General features: G+C 41.1%; 2 protein-coding genes across 2 annotated transcripts; both read right to left on the bottom strand.

The window, feature by feature from the left end:
- Positions 1–3850: 3850 nt before the first annotated feature.
- On the bottom strand, positions 3851–5704 carry LOC129571342 (uncharacterized protein K02A2.6-like). Its single transcript, XM_055451135.1, has one exon. The coding sequence runs from the start codon at positions 4980–4982 to the stop codon at positions 4206–4208; it is 777 nt and encodes a 258-aa protein (XP_055307110.1). The 5' UTR covers positions 4983–5704; the 3' UTR covers positions 3851–4205.
- Positions 5705–6350: 646 nt separating this feature from the next.
- Positions 6351–9020, bottom strand: LOC129571343 (uncharacterized). Its single transcript, XM_055451136.1, has 2 exons — positions 8053–9020; positions 6351–6699 (listed from the first exon to the last, which is right to left on the bottom strand). The coding sequence occupies exons 1-2, from the start codon at positions 9018–9020 to the stop codon at positions 6624–6626; spliced, it is 1044 nt and encodes a 347-aa protein (XP_055307111.1). The 3' UTR covers positions 6351–6623.
- Between the last annotated feature and the right edge of the window lie 3074 nt (positions 9021–12094).

Raw genomic sequence — 12094 nt, 5'->3', positions numbered from 1 at the left:
GGTACCTCCCATACAAAAGTGTCAATTTTTTGAGGTTTTTCTTGGGGCAAGTACCCCAGGATCAAATCGAAAATGGCTCATCTTCGAACTTAAACTAAGTTTTTCAAATACAAAACTTTTGGCATTTCCAGATTTTGATTATCTCAATTATTTTTTGGGTTATCGTGTTTACAAACAGCTACGACGACGACAACGACGACAACGACGACAACGACGACGACGGCACACGAACGGAAAAGTGTCTCAAAAAGTGATTTTCTACGCGTTTCATGAGTTTTTATGATGATCTAAACCAATTTTGCGAAAAAAGTTTTCGGGACCAATTCCTATACTTTCCCTTGACACGTTGTGTACGGAAAAGTAAAATGGGTTTTCATATTAATACACTAGGTATATTTTTATAAATAATTGAAATATTTTTTAACCAGAATGCTTGAAATATGTACTCATGTACTTATGCATACTTTTAGCGCGTTCCGCAACGAATGACAACCGACTACGCGGTCCCCGTTGTAGTTTGACATTTTGGTTTCATGGCTCTGGTGGTGACCGATTTGTGGTTGGCGTAGATCATGCCGTCGTCGGGGCGATGCCACGTTGCCATACCACTTAACACGGTGAAGTGTCGATGTGGCTCGTTGATGCGCAGACTAAACAACGATGTCAACGAAACTTGAAGGTATGCCATCGTGTCTGTGTGTTTGAAATGCGGGTAAGGAAAAAAACACGAATAATAAATTCATATGTTCAGATTGCTTGAATAACATATCGGATTAAAAAGGCGAATCGAATGGCTGAATTTTTATGTCTTTCGTACTACTTGGGTTCGATACGGTTCGTTTCGTTTTCTTTACATTCGATGTGGTTGTTTGGTCTGTTGCAAACAGAAATCGTGTCGTCATTGCGAACTTGGTTTGTCAAAAGAAGGAGAAGAGAAATGAAACTACTCTGTCTGTATGGAATGTCTCGCGATATGAATGCTTGTACATTTGCTGGATTCGCTTTGGTTTGCATAAATTAGTGCGCATCAAGCAGCACGCTCACAAAAAACTCAAAGTTAAAACTTTGACCACTAGAGGTCAAGATAAGCGGTCCAATCCTCGAAAAGGACAAAAATTAGATATTTTGTCTTTATGGTGGTTAAAACGCCACTCAGTGGCAGAAACGTCAAAACAAACTATAGCTGTCAAAGTCATTTACGCATTCGAATGCCGCAACAGTTTTATTCCACCAGCTTCCACCAGTGAAAGCAAGGATCTTTAATATTAAACCGATTCGTGATACAGAAAATTGGCACGAAAATGTCGTTTGTTCGTGTTCATTGTGAAGATAAACGGCATTTCATAAAAATTGAAGATGTTGAAAATGTGAATTTTGGCAGTTTAGTCCACGTTTATAGGTGGAATTGAATGCTTTAAGATGATTTAAGGTCGAAGCAAATGTAAAATCTCCTCAGGACTTGTGCGATTTTCGTGAATACTTTGATGACACAATCTCAAACTCTTTCATTTGTTTTAATAAATTCTCTCCAATTTGGAATATTTGATTTGTTACTTTTTGATTACCACCAAGTTCGACCACTGATTTCATAAATTCATTCACCAACGTCGGTGAATCAATTATTTTTGTGCGGTGCTTCTCATCTGAAATAATATCACTCGATTCAAAAACATACGGTCCCCTTTCTACATTTTCAGCGCTTGAGCTCTCAGAACTGCTTGCGTTAAATACGAATTCCTCGTCGCTTTGCAATGATAACTTTTCCGAGATTGAATCATCATAATTAGAAGCCAAAAATATGTTATCTGTGATTTTGCTATTACAAACATTTTCAATATCATCTGATTGAAAACTTTGTGAATGTAAATTTAACTTTTCAAGTTCTTTAGCAATGGCTTTTTGCGATATTTCTGGATCGACGTCCTCTGTTGTAGTTTGGACGCATTTTTCAATGTGTTTTTTCAACCCGTTGAACGTAGTAAATTGTTTTTCACACTTTGAGCTCTCGACTGGACACTTTATTGAATGCACTCTTTCTTTAATTGAATGTTGTTTTTTCAAATGTTTAATAATCTCGTTTTTATTCTCGAAACAAATAGGACACATATAACATTTTAGCTTCATTTTGACTACAGTTGTGTTGATATAAACACAGATAATTGACAGTAAACCTATTTTAACCACGGCAAAGCCAAAACAGATATTTTTTGTCCGTTCCAAGGATTGGACCGCTTATCTTGACCTCTCGTGGCCAAAATTTTAACTTTGAGTCAACGCAGCGCCTTCTCTGCACTTACGCCAACTGCTGTTAGCAAGAGTCACTACAGTACAACGTACGTCAAATTCAAAAGCTTGTATATATATATGTATACATGTGTCAGTTGCTTATTGAGCGATTTTCTGTTCTCCAGCTCTATTTTATTTTTTTTCACTAAATAGCGTAAATTTTGTTGCATGAAAATCAATCTTCTTATTTTTAAACGTAAAATCAAATTTTACGATAAAACAATACAGGAATTTCACTGTTTTGAATAAATACGAACAAGTGTCACTTCATTTGTTTACGTTCTGTTCACGAGAATCATGTTATGTTTTTTTTAATCAAAAAGCGTATTTTACTGTTCATTCCAATGCAAAAAATCAATTTTCTCATTTTAAAATTTCAAATAAAAATGTTTCCGCATTTTTGCGTATTTTTGTCAACACAAGAGTGACTAAAAAAAGTTCCATCGAGTTGTAATTTCATTTGTTGACATTTCATATTCCGGTTATTGGATATACTCGGATATACTGTTATCAACTGTTTTGAATCGTTTTGAACGGTTTTGAATGGTTGTTTTTTCACACGAACATAAAAACGTGCTTGACTTCACTGAAGTCATTAATATCCCTTGATATCTTTTCAAAATTAAAAGAAAAAAATATTTCATGGCTCAAAATCGAACAGCATTTCACTATTTACATCAATGTGTCATCATTTGTCATTTATCATCGGCTTTGTTACTCTTGTATTGACAAAAACACGAGAAAAAAATTGACTTTCCCGGACTTTACGTTTTAAAATCAGAACGTTGATTTTTCAACTTAAACATGTATACATACGTATACAAGCTTTTGAATTTGACGTAAGTTGTACTGTAGTTACTCTTGCCAACAGCAGTTGTCACTTCTGGGCTCGTTTGTATGGGAATTGACAACAAGGCGCTGCGTCGCTTTGAGTTTTTTGTGAGCGAGTAAAAAAAATCATTACGCGCCGAATTTTATTCGCAAATTGGTGCAATGGGTGAACTGGTGCACTATGTGGCAAGCCATTGTTAATTCGAACGTAGGAATATAGCACTTGTTATGGTGAATATTGTGCACGAACACGATTTGGTTTGCTCAGTCCAGTTCGTGGAAATCCAATCGTAATATGGCGGACACGACCAAACAACGACAATTTCAATAGAAATACTCACGGGTTTGTCTTCTTCTCGCAGTTTCCTTCCTCCTTTTTTTCAATGCTCAATTTCGCACTAACTTGACGGTCTGAGTTTTGTTGTTTCTCCTTTAGTTTCGATCGGCTTGATATTTATTATTACTTTTGGTTTTGTTTTTGTTTTTTTTTTCTTTTACGACGTTGGGCTGATGTGTTTCTACGTACGTTCGCTTCAGCGGTTCAGACGAAAAGAGAGAGCATCTCTGTGTGAGCCGGTCGCTTCGGTGAAGTGTAAGGCATTGTGTTTGTGTGAGTGTATTCGCTCGCTCGTGGTCGCGAATTCGACGCTTTTCGCGGCATCTAGTTGTCGTTTGTTGCGATTTGATCGTTCGCTTTGCTAAATCGTTTATGCAAAGTCAATTTATAGGGCGATTGTGTAGTGTAAATGATATCGGTCTGTTATTCATTTGTTTTGGGGGAAAAAAACAGCGGCAAATAGTGGCATGAACTGCGTATATATACAATTTGGTATATATGAATATATTTTGGTCTTGACTCGACAATGAACGTTTGCTGTGGCAATTTATTTGTCGTATAGCGACAGCGATGAACTGGTATGCGATGAACTTTTGTTTTCCTGTTTCATCGGTTTCTTCTCGTTAGTGTTAGGACTATGGTTTGTTGGTTTCGTTATTTTTTTTTTCTTTTCTTTTTTTTTGAATTTGACTGTGGTAAACGACTATAGTAGGCTTGTTTGAATGAAGGCTTGTCGTATTCGTTCATCGCCTTAACGGACCATAATGTCCTTGGCATTGTGTTTACCTAGTGGCCTGCTTTGGGAATCAATCAGCTCATATGTGTCGTTACCAATGATCTTTGTGATGGTGGCTTGCTTTTTCACCGGATTAAGCTTACCGGCAATTTTTTTAACGGAGGATGATAACTCGCGATGCAACACATACACTGAATCGCCGATTTTGAATTTTCTGACTCGTGCCCGGGTATCGTACCGTCGCCGATTTTCCTCGAAGCTTGTGCGGGATTGATCACTCACGGCCTCATGAATCAATGCCATTCGCTCGAAGTCGGCCTGTGCCGTTTCCGGGTTGGCATCCAAAATTACGGTATGTTCATCGCCGGTTTGCGCTCTTTCTCGACCGTTGAGAGTGAAAAATGGACTGTGGTGTGTGGAGGTGAGCGGAGTTGAATTCATTTTCATCGTGATGAATGGCAAATGATCTGCCCAATCAACATGCTCTTCATTTCTCTCCATAAGTTGCGTGCGAATGCAAGTTTTGAGTACTTTGTTTGAAGCTTCGGCCGCGTTGGTCTGTGGGTGATACACACCAGTCGTACAATGTTTGATCTTGTACTTCTCCAGAAACTGACGGAAAGCCACGCTAGTGAACTGACTGCCATGGTCTGATACAATTATTTCCGGCGTGTCGAATTTGAATAACACCTCTTTTTCAAGGAATTCGATCGTGTTTTCGGTGGTGGCTCTGATAAAGGATTTCGTAAAAACGTATCGCGAGAACCCATCAATGCATACGAGGGCATACATGTGACGTTTTTCCTTGAAGCTGGCAATGGGCCAATGAAATCTATATACAATATTCGGCCTGGACGAATCGGATCGCGGTACTCTCCGGTTGGAATGCGGGTGTTTTCGTTGGATGGTTTTGCTTGACGACAAATTTCACATTTTGTCACGTATTCATAAATATCGGCATGCATTCCTTTCCAATAATAGACGCGTTGAATGGAATTTAGTGTTTTCCAATATCCCATGTGGCATGATTGATTGTGTTTTTCATTGAGAACGGCCTGTTTCAGTTCTGTGGGAACGCAAAGTGTCCATAGCCGGTCTCCGGTGTGGGCTTGATATTTGCCACGTCGATAAACGAATCCGTTTTCGATTTTATAGAATAGAGATTTGCCAGATTCGGCGATAGTTCGAATTTTATTGTACCATGAATCAGTTGTCTTGGTATTTGGTTCAATTTCAATCAAATCTACGGCACGCGATAGCGCATCTGGGGCATCCATCAGTTTGCCGGGACGATGTTCAAAGGTGATGTCAAAGGCCTGTAGTCGAACTGCCCATCGAGCCAATTTTCCATGTGGTTCTTTTAGGTTTTGCAGCCACTTGAGGCTGGCATGATCGGTTACTACAGTAAATGCTACTCCATCGATGTACGGTCTGAATTTCTCTACTGCACTGAGTACAGCAAGGCACTCACGCTCTGTCGCACTATAATTCTGCTGTGTTTTGGAAAATTTTACTGAATGGTATGCAATTACTCTCTCGTGACCATTCTGAATTTGGGTGAGAATGCCGGCTCCAGCGATGAGACTCGCGTCGGTGTACAATTTGAATGGTAATGAGTAATCGGCAGGCACTAGGACTGGCGCATGAGTGAGATCGTATTTGATAAGCTCGAATGCTTCTTCAGCCAAGGCCGTCCAAACAATTTTTCGTTTGCTATCTTTCTCAATCAGATCTGTTAGTGGAGCAATTTTCTCCGCTGCTTTGTTGAGGAAACGCCGGTACCATCCTATCAAACCGACTAAGCGTCTCACTTCTCGGACTGTTTCCGGTCGTTTGTAGTTAAGAATGGGCTGAATACGTTCTGGATTTGCTGTTAATCCATCTTCGGTGAGAATGTATCCCAAAAACGACAGTCGTTTATAGCAAAAACAAGATTTTTCTTTACTAATGGTCAGGTTATTGACTTTTAATCGTTCGGCCACTTCGGACAGAACTGATAAATGTTCCTCAAACGTCGAGCTAAGTATAACGAAATAGTCCACGTAATGGTAAACATTGGGAGCCATATCGCTGAAAATTGCAGCTAACATTTTGGTAAGATCCGCTGGGCTGTTCCTAAAACCCATCACAGCCCTTTTGTAACAGTAAAACTTATTGTCGATAGCAAAAGCGGTCTTGTTTCGGTCTGTCGGTGCGATTTCCATCTGGTGGAAGGCTTGCGTCATATCAAGGCCGGTGATATACTTGGCTTTTGGCAAATTTCGGAGTATTTGATCGACGTTGAACGATGGATAGGCGTCAGGTATCGTTAACTTATTTAGACCACGTGCATCCAAACAAATTCTTCCGCCGCCGGTCTTCTTTTTAACCCACAATATGGGCCAACGCCAAGGGCTCTTATCAAGTGGTTCAATGATATCTTTGGCCAACAAGTTAGAGATTTCCGCACGTACCTCTTCCAACACATAAGGTGAAAGCGGGTATTGATCTCGTTTGACTGGTATGGCACCTGGAATTAAAGCGATCTGCTGTACATATGAGTTGGTTTTGTTGAGCGGACCGGTTTGAGGCGTGTATGGAAATTTATCTACCACCGCCTTTAATTGAACCCGTGAGCATAAAAACAACGTATTGACTCTTCGCCGATGAATACGAAACGCAAAAAAATCGCCGAACAAAGTGAAACACCAATCTGTTATTGGATCAATATGAAACATGAAATCGTTGGCCACTATTTTATTTACGTTGCGTTTTTTTCGAAGCGCGGCAAGTGTTTCATTTTGTTCCAGTAACAGAACGTTGTATCACTTTGTTCGGCGACGCGCTCAATGTACTGTTTTGGAAAAATATGCATGATTTGATACAGTTTTGAGTCCATTGGTATGATGATTCATTTTAACACAACACCCATTCTATTTCGCTCACACTTACGTGCACTTTAACGTTGCTGAAACATGTACGTTCTTGTTTCTTTACTGCGCACATCTTTTTAACAGTAAAGCAGACTACTTTGTTATACGGGTAAAAATTGCACGTAAGTGTGAGCGAAATAGAATGGGTGTTGTGCGTCCGTGTTTTGGCCATGTATAGATTTCACTATATAAACCAATGTATTCACAGCGGCGTGAACCCGCGTTCCGAGGATTTCATACAAACTTCCCATGTAGACGATCCGAAATAGGCAACAGTCGAAAAAAAAGTTTAATTTTTTTTTCGATTTTCATATAGTATTTTTTTCTGCTCTATTGGTGTTATCGGCACATCGAAATTCGCGCTACTTATCAGTTAATTTTCACTTCATAGACAAATCACGACCAAAACCACCATTAAAATGAATCATCATACCAATGGACTCAAAAGTGTATCAAACATTTTTGTTTCAATTAAAGTGAAACACAATTTCTATAGTCAGCCGATATTTCACGATTCACTTTCAAGCGAACAGAATTTATGTTGCACTCGCACAAAACTGTATCAAATCATGCATATTTTTTCAAAACAGTACATTGAGCGCGTCGCCGAACAAAGTGATACAACGTTCTGTTACTGGAACAAAATGAAACACTTGCCGCGCTTCGAAACAAAGCGCAACGTAAATAAAATAGTGGCCAACGATTTCATGTTTCATATTGATCCAATAACAGATTGGTGTTTCACTTTGTTCGGCGATTTTTTTGCGTTTCGTATTCATCGGCGAAGAGTCAATACGTTCTTTTTATGCTCACGGGTTCAATTGTGCTTTTTGCTCTGGACTGAGATCATGTGGTTGTGTAACGGTCTCCCGTCTTGGCGTTATCACATCGTTTTCAGTGTCATCATTTCCACTGGCGGTTTGTATGTGATCGGGTTGATTGCCACTTACTTCAGTGCCATGATTTCGAATTTCTCGGTTCGAAGCCGTTCGCGTCGGCTTTTGCCAGGGTGTTTGTCTCTTTTCGGTTTGGTTCGAGGCCCCAAAACAATTTCCATGAGGTCACAAATTGGAGCTGACTCGTATGTGCCCGTTTCGAATGTTTCTTTTTGGTCTGTGTTTACGGTGAAACGAAATGAATTGTGTTCACTCCAGAGACGTTGAAGCGTTGGAGTTGGATCGACGTATTTGATCGGTTTTTGATTTGGCTTGCCTGCTGGCTGAGTCAAACTAAGTAGCTCGACTGCATCGCAATTGTTTCCCAACTCGATCTCAATAGCAGTCACATCTATACCTGACAGGGCCGCAGCACTACTGTCGGTCGCTTGGCTATCGATTCCTAAATCACAAACTGAAAGCTTGGATTTCACTTTGGTCGGACTGGCATTCGTGAGCGGATTCAACTCCGGTAGCTGAATCTTTTCCGAGATCAATGGGCTGGATTTACCAGAGCCAATTTCCCACGTGCTTGTAGAATTTTCGATGCTTGCTTCGGCTGCAGTATCACGGTGTGAACTGTTACTATTTGCTGAATTGGGTGGATTGCAAACACATTCGTTTTGGTCGAGGTATGCTCTCTTTTCTCTTTGGACATTTGGATCCATTTCGATCAATGGTGACAAATCTTTATACGGATTCGAGTCGTGTATTGGGCAAACGTATGTGGGCTTATCGCATGGAATCGTATGGTCTGGTACCAGTGCAACGCTGGTGGCCAAAACATCTCGAGATTGAATTTTGTTCGGGTGTTTGTTGTAAAAGCCTGGGTCGACTCTTAAAGCCACATCGAATGCGCGACAAAAGCTCATGCCTGCGATGAATTGCGGTCTGCTTGCTTTAATCAATAAGGTAGGAATGACTCGACTTTGCTCTCCAAACTCGAAAGTTAAATCAACAATACCTGTGGCCGGTGTCCGCATCGTGTGTACCGTGTTGATGACGATGTTTGTTGGTTTGATTGTTGCGCCGTATAAAGCTAAAATCTCATCCAGGTCTGTATATGCGATTACGCAGACAACTGAGCCTGTGTCTATAAGCCATTCATTTTTACATTGGTTGACCGTCAATTTAGCATACGGTCTAGGATCATTTGGTCTATCAAAGAAGGGAGTTTCATTGATGTATAGTGAATTAATGTTTATTTCTTGAATTTCAGAAAATGCTGGACTGTTTGCGGTGCATTCTCTCTTTTCTTCGGTTTTATTCTCTTAGGGGGTGGCCGGTGCAATGGATGTAATTTGTTGCATGGCCGTGTTGTTTTCCGATGAGCCACTTATTTCGCCGGGGCCTGGCTCGTGGCCGTTGCCGAGGCTGGCGATGCGTTTTTTGACAATTTGACTTGGCAGTCTGTGCAATTTGCAAAGTATACGTTGGCTGCGCCGCAGCCAAAACAGTAAACGTCTCGCTTTGGTCTGTCGCTATCCTTCACCTGTTTGGTCTGGCAATTTTTGCAATTGGCATAGTAAACATCTGGGGCATTGCATCCGAAGCATTGAAATTTTGATTTTTGTCCATTCGATTCCGAAATGCCAACGGATTTCCCTTTGCTTTTGGTTGCACCATCGAAAATTGGTTTGGTTTCCTTTTCCGCCACTGTCTTCAATGGCCGTTTGAATTTTAATCCGGCCAATGATTTCTGAAATGCCGCTGTAATTGCTTGTATGTCGAATGGTATGCTCTCTCCATCCTCTTCGGATGATGACGCTGATTCTTCCCGAGTGACCTCGCATGAAAACACCGATTTCTCCCGGTTTGATCGTTTCTCATGCCGTTCGTGAGTGTGTCGTGGCCTGTCTTGCGATAGGAACGCGACATGTCGGGTAAAATCTGTAATATCTGCGTAGTAGAAGTACGGCTTCGAAGTATTCTGGCGTCCTCTGGTGATGCGCAACTGATGATAGTTGAGATTCGTTGTTGATCATTGAAATGGTGCGGTAATTGATCCATAAGCTGTTGCATAGAATCAACAAAATCCGGAAGTGTTTCATGCTTTTGTTGTCGCCGGCCATAAATAGCTGACATGAGCCCTTCTACACTACCTGCATATGTGGCGAAACGTACTTTTAGGCTTTGAGCCAACTGATTAAAGGTTTGAATTCGACCGTGTGTTGTAGTCCACCATTTAAATGCACGGCCTGAGAAAGCTGGTGCGAGATTTTTGATCATGGTTTGCTCGGAACATATGCCACTTTCCACGCACAATTTGAGACTGCTCAGAAATTCGTCAATGGAAAAATGCTTCGTGTCCACAATTTCTCCTTCGAATGTCTTCGCGCCGAGCCACCGTTTCAATGCTTGCAATACTGAGCCGGCTTGACGAATATATGAATCGCTGAATGTTCGGTTTGCGTTAGCGGGTTGTGCCGAGGAATTGAGCATATCATATTCAGATGGCGTGATTCGTATCGTATTATAGTTGGCCGGAGGACCGTTCATAGTGCTCTGTGGACGCATGGTCGTGGGCTGTGCGTTCGAGCTGGGCACAGACGTGGTAGGTGCTCGAGCGTTAAAGTGTGCCTCTTGTGTTCGAAAAGACCAATCTGTGGGCAGTGATGGAATGTGTACCTGTGAATACGTCGGAATGTGTTCCGGTGGCGTTTGAAATTGCACATTCAATGGATGGCCTCTCGCACAAGGTGGAGTGGGTTGATTCGCAAGCGCATTAAATTGTGGTGACATTCTAAACGATTCAGAAGTCTGTATTTTTTCTGGATTGCGTACAGTGGCTTGCGCTAATGGAATACTTCTATCTGAAGTATTTGAAGTCTGAGTTTCTGCTGAATTTGCTGACGTGTCTGTTGTAATGACCGTGGAGTTCAAGCGATTGGCCGCTGGAATGGCATCGATGAGCTCGTTGACGGCGGCATTGTCTATTCGAGGCTGCTGTACTTTGTTCGCTATTTTGGCGAGGTCGTTAAACAGTTTCCGTGTTGTGACACTGGCCTCGGAGTCATATTGCGTGGTAGGGAACCGTTGCAGTCGGAGACGGTAATGCTCTAATCGCGACAGCAGTGCAGGTGCCGCGAAATCCGGTGCAGCGATTGCACTAAAAAATTGACTGGATTGAGTTCCAATCTTGGCAAGTAGTGCCGCAAAATCGGCCTCGAGCGTTGGAGATTCTTCTGGCACTTTGTATAATTCGACAATATCCTGTCCGTTGGTCTGCTCTTGTTCAAAAGAATATTTCACTTGTGCTTGATACGCTGCCTGGGCTAGACCAGGGAAAAAGACGTTACGAATTTGGCATTCATGTTGAAGTTCTTCCTCTGTGAGGTGCAATGGATCGATTTGCACGTTGGCCCACACATTCTCGGCTGGTTGATCCATTTGTCTGTGATTCGATGGTACGTAGTAATAATCGGAGTGTTATCGATGCTTACGGAAGGCCTGAACGGTGCAAGCAATTGGTTTGTCAAACGTTCGTTGGGCTCCTACGAGAACAAGTACGATTGTCGGAGCGTATCATAAAACAAAAAAAATGAGAAGTTTCTTCCAGAGTCTACGACAATGGGTATGCACAGATAATTGCTAAAAAAATGTGATGGTTAGTCATGAAAAAAAAATATCAATGATCGGACTGTTTTGCATGCATGTGCACTTTTTTCTAATTTCCTATGGCAATTCCTTTTTTCTTGTGTCTATTCGTTTTTTTTTTTCAAAAAAAAAAAATAAAATAAAAAATTAATCTTCTCTCAATTGGACTGAACTATCGATATAGTTGGCAATTTCCTAAATTTCACTATATCCGCCCCTTTGGAAGACTAAAATTGGGATTTAAACGAGTTATCGCGCAGAATTCAATTTCAAACCAACCTTCCTTGATTCTAATACATGTGTCGTACACGTGTTCTATTAACACGCGGTCTGAATTAAAATTTACCGTTTTCAAACCGTTTCGTGGGTTTGTCTGAAAATTCTCTATTGAAAATTGCAACTTCGGGCGCCAATGAACTGTTTTTGATTTGAACTCTCTTATTTTGTTTGGTCTGCGACT

The sequence above is a fragment of the Sitodiplosis mosellana genome, unplaced genomic scaffold (assembly GCF_009176505.1).
Source record: "Sitodiplosis mosellana isolate CC-2019 unplaced genomic scaffold, AAFC_SMos_1.0 Smas_scaffold_2052, whole genome shotgun sequence".
In the NCBI taxonomy this organism is placed as follows: domain Eukaryota; kingdom Metazoa; phylum Arthropoda; class Insecta; order Diptera; family Cecidomyiidae; genus Sitodiplosis; species Sitodiplosis mosellana.
Note: the sequence above shows the minus strand (reverse complement) of the source record. Positions and strands in the feature narration are given on the sequence as shown.

Coding starts and splice junctions, on each gene's coding strand:
- LOC129571342 (XM_055451135.1), bottom strand. CDS start 4,982: ATGTATGCCCTCGTATGCATTGATGGGTTCTCGCGATACGTTTTTACG.
- LOC129571343 (XM_055451136.1), bottom strand. CDS start 9,020: ATGCGGACACCGGCCACAGGTATTGTTGATTTAACTTTCGAGTTTGGA. Junction 6,700..8,052: donor TTCGAAATCATGGCACTGAA/GTAAGTGGCAAT, acceptor CTTTAATTCCAG/GTGCCATACCAGTCAAACGA.